Source organism: Lipotes vexillifer, unplaced genomic scaffold (genome assembly GCF_000442215.2).
Source record: "Lipotes vexillifer unplaced genomic scaffold, Lipotes_vexillifer_v1.1 scaffold1129, whole genome shotgun sequence".
NCBI classification, from domain to species: Eukaryota; Metazoa; Chordata; class Mammalia; order Artiodactyla; family Lipotidae; genus Lipotes; species Lipotes vexillifer.
Window position 1 is genome coordinate 1490716 of NW_006789022.1, and position 9166 is coordinate 1499881.

A 9166-nucleotide genomic window follows, 5' to 3' on the forward strand; every position below is an offset into this window, starting at 1 on the left:
GCACGCCCCCCACAATTGTTCCCCCCCCCCCCCACACCCAGCCGCTTTGAGAGTCCTCCGGTAGGTTGAGTCCACTCAGAGGTGGAGACGATACCATCTGTGACTAATAAATAGGGAGTCTGTAATCCTCTCCGGATTGCCCTATTCCGTTTAGACCACCTCTCCCATCTGTCGCTAGAACCGTGAGCACGAACCCCAGTTGGGTGGTGGGACTACTGTTTCCGGCACCGCGCAGAGCGCGCTGAGCGGGCAAGGGAAAGCGGCACTTGGTACGATCCATTCCCCGCCCCGCCCCGCCGGAAGTGAGGTGTCTCACCCCCGAAGTTCCGGCTCGCAGTGGGTGGGGAGTGTTGTTAATCGGAGTCGCCTCCGCAGTCGCGGGGTTTGAGCGGGCTCGCGGCGCTGGGCACCTGGTGAGTGGGCCGGGGTCGGGCCCGGGTTGGGGTTGGAGTCGGGACCTGGATCTTTCCCCTTCAGGTCTCCGGGGTCGGCGCGCCCCCTCAGCCCCGTCGCCCGCTTTCGGCCTGTCATCTGGCCGTAGACAGGCTCCCGCGCGGCCGCTCTCAGAGTCTCGGCCCCGCCTGCGACGCTCGCAGCTCCTGGCGTTTACAGGTGCGCGACCGTGGAGGCGACCCGGGTCCCTCTCCGTCCCGCCCCTGCATCCTGACGGTCGGCCGTTTCTCCGGTGCCCCGAGTTGACACTGCCCCGGAGGTTGGGGAGCGCCAGGGTTCCAACCTGACGTACCCCGCCCGCTCCCGCGGGGCGCGCGTCGGAGCTGCCCACCCTGGCGGAGCTGTCACCGGCGCTGTCGCCTGCCCGGCTGCGCCCCCCAGCGCCTTGGCTTCTCCCGGTCCAGGCCGCACGTTCCCGCTGCGGGAGATTTCTGCTTTGCATCCCACTCCATCACCGTCACTTTAGGGACACTGGGAGCAGTTCCCTCCTCCTCCGACTTTGCTGCCTTTCCTCATTCTTCCCTGGAGGCGGCGGTCTGGCAGGCGGCGTGGAAAGAGCCCTAGATCTGAAACAAGACTAACCCAGGCTGCTGGCCTTGCGTCAGTGTGATCACTTAACCCCTTTGAGTCTCAGTCTTCTAATTTGTAAAATGGGGGAGTATATGCTGTTCTTGATGCGATGATGGTGAGGACGGAGTGAGGTTTCCTTTTCTTTCTCCTGTTTATTAGCACTGCGTCTCAGGCACTGTGCTAGGCGTGCACAGTATTGGGCATCACACAGTTCTTTCCCCCTGCAGGTCCCTAGGCCAGGGCAATGTTCCGCACCGCCGTGATGATGGCGGCCAGCCTGGCGCTGACCGGGGCCGTGGTGGCTCATGCCTACTACCTCAAGCACCAGTTCTACCCCACCGTGGTGTACTTGACCAAGTCTAGCCCCAGCATGGCAGTGAGTTCAGGGCTCAGGGAGGGAGGAAGTCCCTGGGAGGGAAGGAGGAGTCTGTTTGAGACAGGGGTGGGGCCAAAGGTCAGGTAAGGAGGAGATGAGTGCAGTAGCTGCCAGGCCTAACTTTGAACCAATTGTGATGGGGATGTGGAGGGGCTCCTGAACGATGAGCCCCGGACGGAGCAAAGCAGAAAGTGACCTCGGACCACAGCCTCTCCTCACTCCTAGGTCCTGTACATCCAGGCCTTCGTCCTTGTCTTCCTCTTGGGCAAGGTGATGGGCAAGGTGTTCTTCGGACAGCTGAGGGCAGCAGAGATGGAGGTGAGATGTTCATGGCTCCAAAGGTGAGGGGCAGGGAGCTGGGCAAGCAGAATGTCTGAGTTCCATGTCATTCCTTGCCCAACCCGCAGCATCTTCTGGAACGTTCCTGGTATGCTGTCACTGAGACTTGTCTGGCCTTCACTGTTTTTCGGGATGACTTTAGCCCCCGCTTTGTGGCACTCTTCACTCTCCTTCTCTTCCTCAAGTGTTTTCACTGGCTGGCTGAGGACCGTGTGGACTTTGTGAGTTGGGTCGGGGGCTTCTCTGGAGCAGACAGAGGGCTGGCTCGCGGAGTGAGGGCTGGTTGGGGACATGGGGTGAGCCCCAGCCTTCCTGACGGGCCCCCTCTCTCCTCTGCCTCAGATGGAACGCAGCCCCAATATCTCCTGGCTCTTTCACTGCCGCATTGTCTGTGAGTGAGACCCGTGGGAGCGGAGAGGAGGGAGCTGGAGGGAGAAGAGGCACCGCGAAGGACTGGAGCATGAAAGTCACTAACCGTGGACCTGTACCGTAGAGCACAGGCCGCCCTCGGCCCTCAGCTGTACAGGAAAGATAATTTAGGAAGTTAATTTGCATCATCTCTGCCTGTTCCACTCCAGGGCTTCTCAACTGCCTAGCCCCTTAGCTCTTTGCCTCCTCACCTGGAGCTTGGGCCACCCCTAGGCAGGACTGGAGTTCCCAGGGGGCCGGGTTCAGTGGAGTGTACCCACCTGACTAGATGGCTAGGGCCGTGGTGGGCTTGAGGGTGGGAGCTGTCTTAGAGCAGGAAGTGGCTGTCAGGCCCTGGGCTGACCCCACCAACCTCCCATTTGGGGGGTCCCCACAGCCCTTATGTTCCTCCTGGGTATCCTGGACTTCCTCTTCGTCAGCCATGCCTATCACAGCATCCTGACCCGTGGGGCCTCTGTGCAGCTGGTGTTTGGCTTTGAGGTAAAACTGGCTTGGGAGGTTGGGAGGACAAGCCCAAGGTGGCACTGTTGTGCCCTGACAAACCTTTATCGAGCACCTGCTCTGTGGCCAGCCCATGTGGGCCACCAAGGAGCAGCCATCAGTCAGTCCCAGCCCCTGCCCTCTACGCACTCCTAGGAGAGTGGGGACGGCGCAGAAAGGCGTGTGTGGAGGAGGAGCCCTGACCTGGCGCTCAGGGAAGGCTTCCTGAAAGTTGATGCCAGAGGAGCTGGCTGTTGATGGACAGAAGGAATTAGCTTGATGGACAGCTGGGGAGGTGTGTCCCCAGCAGAGGAAGAACGTGTCCAGTGACAACAGTTCACGTCTGTTGAGTGCTTACTGTATGCTGGGCCCTGTGTTGAACACTTGGCCCGCATCTCTTTTAATCAGCAAAACAACGTTGTTATAAAGGAACAGTTAATTCTGTCATTTACAGACAAGCAAACTGAGGTTCAGAGAGGTCTACGAGTTGCTGAAAGTCACACTAGCTAGTGAGCGGAGAAGCTAGGAGGACCCCGGCTGTGTCCAAGCCTGTGCTTGTACCGTGGTCCTCCGCTGTGCACAGGCCTGGGGATAGCGGTTTGGCTGGAGCCCGGGGCCTGTGTTCATATGTCCACCCCCCCGCCCCCAGTATGCCATCCTGATGACTATGGTGCTCACCATCTTCATCAAGTACGTGCTGCACTCTGTGGACCTCCAGAGCGAGAATCCCTGGGACAATAAGGCCGTGTACATGCTCTACACGGAGCTGTTTACAGGTGAGACGGGCCTGGACCTCCCCTGACCTGCACCAGTGTCCCCAGCCCTGCCTACCAGGCCCTGTGACCTGCCACTCTCTGCACCCCTTGCCCCCAGGCTTTATCAAGGTTCTGCTGTACATGGCTTTCATGACCATCATGATCAAGGTGCACACTTTCCCTCTCTTTGCCATCCGGCCTATGTACCTGGCCATGAGGTGAGCCTAGCCCTGCCCTGCCACAGCTCTGACCCCTCCCCTCCGTCTCCCTCCTCCTACTGAAACTGTCTTTTCAGGCAGTTCAAGAAAGCTGTGACAGATGCCATCATGTCTCGCCGAGCTATCCGCAACATGAACACACTGTAAGTGGGCGTGTCCTAGCTGCTCGCCCAAGCTGTGCCCCAGGTGCCCCTGCCTCCACCTCTGTTCTTGACGTGTCCTTGGTCTGTCCTAACCAGGTATCCAGACGCCACCCCAGAGGAACTCCAGGCGATGGACAACGTCTGCATCATCTGCCGAGAAGAGATGGTGACTGGTGCCAAGAGACTGCCCTGCAACCACATTTTCCACACCAGGTGGAGATGCCCTGAGCCTCCTGCACATCAGGGAGTGGCTTTGGAAGGCAGACTCCGAGGCACCTGCTAACTGTTGCCTGGTCTTGACCCCCAGCTGCCTGCGTTCCTGGTTCCAGCGGCAGCAGACCTGCCCCACCTGCCGTATGGATGTCCTTCGGGCGTCGCTGCCTACTCAGTCACCACCGCCCCCTGAGCCCGCGGATCAGGGGCCACCACCTGCCCCCCACCCCCCGCCACTCCTGCCCCAGCCCCCCAACTGTGAGTGGCCCTCATCTGGCCATCCAGCACACTGCTGGGTTCTCGCCCCAGACTGGGAGTGGGAAATGCGGAGGTGAATCAGAGTCCCTGCCCTCGAAGCTCAGTCTGGGGCTGGGGGGCTGGTCACAGGAAGAGACGCAGATGATTGCGGTCATGTCTGATCCGTGCTGGGCTCAGAGAGGGCCTGTGGGAGCAGAGGACAGAGCCCCAACACCCGGTCCCTTGCCTGCGATTTGGCTCTATCTCAGTTTGGACCTTTTCTCACCACCCCATCCTCTCTCTGCAGTCGCCCAGGGCCTCCTGCCTCCCTTCCCTCCAGGCATGTTCCCGCTGTGGCCCCCCATGGGCCCCTTTCCTCCTGTCCCACCTCCCCCCAGCTCTGGAGACGCTGTGGCCCCTCCGTCCACCAGTGCAGGTGAGTCTTTTGGGTAGCATGCCAGCCAGGGCGGTGGAAGGAAGGGGAGCAGAGGCCCCTCAGCACAGACTAACTTCCTGTTCTGCTCTTTCGCAGCCCTTTCTCGGCCCAGTGGAGCAGCCACAACCACAGCTGGTTCTGCTGCCTCTGCCCCAGCACCTGGCTCGGCCTCCACCCCTGACGCTGGCCCTGCCCCAGGCTTCCCCTTCCCTCCCCCGTGGATGGGCATGCCACTGCCTCCACCCTTTGGTAAGCTGGGCCGCTCTTGGGGTTGTTTTGGGAGGTGGGGGGGTGTCAGGCCCAGGCAGCCCAGGCTGAGCCTCTCTCTCTCTCTCCAGCCTTCCCCCCGATGCCTGTGCCTCCTGCCGGCTTTGCTGGGCTGACCCCAGAGGAGCTGCGGGCTCTGGAAGGCCACGAGCGGCAGCACCTGGAGGCTCGGCTACAGAGCCTGCGCAACATCCACACGCTGCTGGATGCCGCCATGCTGCAGATCAACCAGTACCTCACCGTGCTCGCCTCCCTCGGGTATGCCTACACGGGGGCCAGGGTGGGCAGCAGGGGTGTGGGGCTGCCGAGAGAAGGCCCCCAGCAGTGGTTCTGGGCCTTTTTCTCCCCTGCCACCCTGTGATACGTGTCGATCCAGGCATTCTATTTATAGGCACACCCAAGGTGTCGGGGTTCTTGGTGCCTTTTTATCTTCCCACTGCAGAAGACCTGTCTGGATCTAAGGAGGAGTGGTGTTTATTAGAGAGCTATCCTTGAATCTTGTCCTTGTATATAATTCCCAGTACTTTAATCATGTATACTCTCTTGACACATGGTGACACTTTGACTGGGAATCACTGCCCCTGATCTGAGACAGCAAATACAAAGTCACTTGGAGCCAGCTTGGCCCGAATTCAAGTCCTGATCTTATTACTCACTTGCTCTGTGACCTTCATTACCTTATTTGAATAGAGTTCTAATTCCTATTTGCAGGGGACATATACAAAGTGCCTGGCACCCAGCAATGTCGGTACAGACTTGGAGGGGAGCTTGAGTCTGAGATTTGCGTGCTTTGTGTTACTCAGTGCACTGTCTTAGTTGGTACTCTAGAAGGTGCCTGGCATCTCAGAGTGGCAACTCTGCAGTGTAACAGTGAACAAGGCCAACGGTCCCTGCCTGCAAGTGGTTTACAATCAATCTGTGGTGTAGAATTCCAAGAATTCATTCAACATGTGTTCAGTCGTGTCTGCCAGTCACTGGGGCTGCGAGGCACATCGGCGCTGGAGTGCACCCCGCAAGGCTCACGGAGGGCAGAATCTCTCGAGTCGGGCCAGGATGCCAAGGCCCTCCTCTTGTCTCTTCTCTTCCTAGGCCCCCCCGGCCTGCCACCTCAGCCAACCCCACTGAGGAGACTGCCCCTACAGCTGTCGCTGCTGCCTTCTCCACCAGCACCCCCAGCTCTGAGGCCACCACCCCATCCCTGGGAGCCTCCCCACCAGCCCCTGAACCTGAAAAGCCTTCAGGTAGTTGTGGTCAGCCTACAGTGGGGTGGGGCAGGGGACTTCTCTGGGTTCCGCTTCTGGACCTCTCTGTCCCCAGCTCCTGAGTCAGCGGGCACCGAGGAGCTGCCTGAGGATGGGGAGCCTGACGCAGCAGAGCTCCGCCGCCGTCGCCTGCAGAAGTTGGAGTCCCCTGTTGCCCACTGACACTGCCCCAGTCCTGGCCCCTGCCCCCACTCTTGAGCAGTCCACGCTGGAACACGTCCTGCCACCAAGTGCCAGCTCCCTCTCTATCTGCACCAGGGAGTAGTAACCCCCAGCTCTGAGACAGAGGAGGTGGCATCTGACCAAGTGGAAAGAGGCCTGAGGCCCCAGTTGACTCCAGCCCTTACAGTCCCGGGCAGCCATGGGGATCTTGGGTCAGTTCCAGCCTTCCTCTCCAACCCTTCAGCCCTGTGTTCTGCTGGGGCCACGAAGACAGAAAGGTGCAGTGTCTGAGAAGCCCTCTGACCCGCCCAGTCCCTTTCTGGGAGAAGGGGAGCCCCTCCGAGCCCCCCTTGTGTGTGGAGTCACGCTGCAGTGCCGAACAGTATTAGCTCCCGTTCCCAAGTGTGGACTCAAGGGGCTGGAGGTAGGCCAGGAACTTGCTCCCGGGCCCACCCACCAAGACTAGTACTGATGTCCTTTTCTTACTCGAACTCCCCAGGAGCCCTTTGTGGTGGTGGCTGTGCCCCTTGTGCCCTGTGGCATTTCCATGTCTTATTGGCAACCACATAGCTCAGGGAAAGGAGTGTCTGGGGTGGAGAAGCAGGCCGGCAGCACTGAAGGGCCCTGCTCTGCCCCTCCCCTCCAGGCCCTTTTCTCCCTGCAGTTTGTCTGAGGTGAGACTGTCCCTGGTCCCACCCAGCAGCCACTGTGCAACCTCACTCTAGGCTGAGGGCTCTTGTGTCTGCTTCTGAACCACTGCAAGCCCCAGAACCTACAGAAGGCAACTTCTTAACAGAATTTTTCTTGAGTTTAGAAGAATTGGAATTACCTCCTTGCTGTTGTCTTTTGGCTTAAATTTTGTCTTTGAATTTGAATGCTTGACCCCAGGAAAGGGGAGCAGGAGTGCCAAGCTCCCTGTCTTTCCAGTTTAAAAAAGGCTCTGGGCCAGGTGGGGACGACAGGAGCCAAGGTGTTGCCTGCCCCTGTCTTTTGCCCCTCAGTGTTGTGTTACAGGAGTTGCTGGAGACAGTTTCAGATGATTATTTAATTTGTAAATATTGTACAAATTTTAATAGCTTAAATTGTATATACAGCCAAATAAAAACTTGCATTAATGACTGGTGGAACTGGTGTGATAGGATCAGTGTGCCATGCTCCTTTTTCCTAACTTAGGCCGTAGACTCGAGAGTGGCCTGGAATCTCCAGGAGTGAGGGTTTACCTATACAAGCCAGCACTGTTCTTGGGCACAATGTTGAATATTAAGGTATTAGAAAGATATACCCATTTTACATATGAAGAAACTGAACCCCAGAAAGGTTAAGTATCCTGCCTTAGGTCAAAGCAAGTAGGGGAGCCAGGCTCTGAACCCTGTCTTAAGCCAGCTTGCTGCTGAGATGGGTGGGAACTCAGGCTTTTGGCCCTTGTGACTCCCAAGGATGGAGCAGGTGTGAAGGTTCCTCGGCTGGGGTGGGATGGGATGGCAGGGACAAAAGGTCAGCATCTTCCTGCCTGCAAACCCCCTGTCCAGCCTTGATACTAGGTCAGCAACCTGGGAAGGATGGCCCTGTGCTGGGCTGCTAGGAGCTCTCAAGGAGCCCCTTGTGGGCAGACCAGCTAAAGCTAATCAATTTGCTGGAGCTGGAAACCCAGTCAGACCCAACTCTTAATATGGAATGGAATAGAGGTAACTGGCCTTTTTGCCTCTCCATGGGTAAAAGGAATGAGCCAAGGGGCTGACGTGCACTACACTTGGAACTGAAGACCTCCAAGACCCACGTCTGAGTCGTGTTGTGTTCTCTGTAGCCTCTACCAAGTCAGGTATGACCTAGAGCAAGGGCTCAGGGATTTTTCTGCCGCAGTGAGGGTCTGCGGGCCGAGGAAGGAATGTGCCCAATGGGTATGCCCTGTGCTACCCTCCTGTAAAGTGGGCTGGGCTACTGCTTCCAACAGAGGGGCAGTCAACAACCTCTACAGCTTGAATAGCTGAGTCCAAGGAGCTCCAATGAAGGGAAAGCAGGAACACGCCAAAGTGGGGGGGGGGGTGGAGGAATTAATGCTCCCCCCTAGCTTGGCTGTTCCTGGTGGGTCTCCAATATTAGACAGCCCTCCCCCCGTGCTGGCACCTATACAGAGTCCCATTTCCTCCTCTATGCAAACAAGGCCTGCTCCAAGGCCCTCAGCCCTGGTCTCTGTGCCCCTTTCCCCTAGCTGTCTCAACAGCCACTCCCCTCCTCCTGAGATCCCCGGCACTCCAGTCGCAGGGGGACACTGGTCGTGCAGGCTGCTCAGCTGGGCTTCAGAAGCCCTTCTCCAGAAGCCAGGCTTTGAGCTGCTGATCAAAGTAGCCCTTGACCCGAAGGGTACCTGTCACCTCATTGACCTGGGTGATAGGTGTCTTCCCCAGCAGCGGGCTCAGAAAATCTTCCACATCCTTCTGCAGGGCCTGGGGGAAGATGATGAATCAGGCCTGGTAAGACCTTTCCCTCTAGACGGTTCCCATCCCTTCAGCCCTGAAAGGTCAGAATTGGACCCTGACCCACCCACCCACTTACCCAAATGTCTCCCTCCACCTTCCGGATCACAGTCATCTGACGGTTTCCATGCGTGATGTCCTTGTAGACTGGGATGTTGTGCATACGAGAGCGTCGCACAAAGTAGGGCAGGTTGGGTGGGGGGTCTATGACAAAGAGGGACAGTGATAAGTCAAATGTTCCCAGCCTTCATCTCACCTCAGCCAAGCCCTTTCTCCTCAGAGTGTGCAGGGGGTCAGTGAACCTAACGGCAAAGCCACCTCCAGACTTCAGATCAGGAGACCTGCTCTTTCC

At 58.1% G+C, this 9166-nt stretch overlaps 2 protein-coding genes across 3 annotated transcripts in view; one reads left to right on the forward strand and one right to left on the reverse strand.

The window, feature by feature from the left end:
• Positions 1–338: 338 nt before the first annotated feature.
• SYVN1 (synoviolin 1) lies at positions 339–7455 on the forward strand. Its single transcript, XM_007462015.1, has 16 exons — positions 339–413; positions 1251–1399; positions 1625–1717; positions 1807–1959; positions 2081–2129; positions 2544–2647; positions 3297–3423; positions 3521–3620; positions 3698–3763; positions 3860–3976; positions 4071–4234; positions 4521–4649; positions 4746–4898; positions 4988–5174; positions 6006–6157; positions 6234–7455. The coding sequence occupies exons 2-16, from the start codon at positions 1268–1270 to the stop codon at positions 6338–6340; spliced, it is 1833 nt and encodes a 610-aa protein (XP_007462077.1). The 5' UTR covers positions 339–413; positions 1251–1267; the 3' UTR covers positions 6341–7455.
• The window catches only part of MRPL49 (mitochondrial ribosomal protein L49), a 3742-nt gene continuing 1946 nt past the window's right edge, over positions 7371–9166 (reverse strand). Inside the window, exons 3-4 of one of the 2 annotated variants that reach the window (XM_007462013.1) lie at positions 8894–9018; positions 7371–8784 (exon numbers count right to left, since the gene is read on the reverse strand). In XM_007462013.1, the coding sequence (XP_007462075.1) occupies positions 8638–8784; positions 8894–9018 (272 nt within the window). In that variant the 3' untranslated portion in view covers positions 7371–8637. The remainder of the gene's footprint in view (positions 8785–8893; positions 9019–9166) is intronic. The other variant, XM_007462014.1, reaches the window with a different exon arrangement.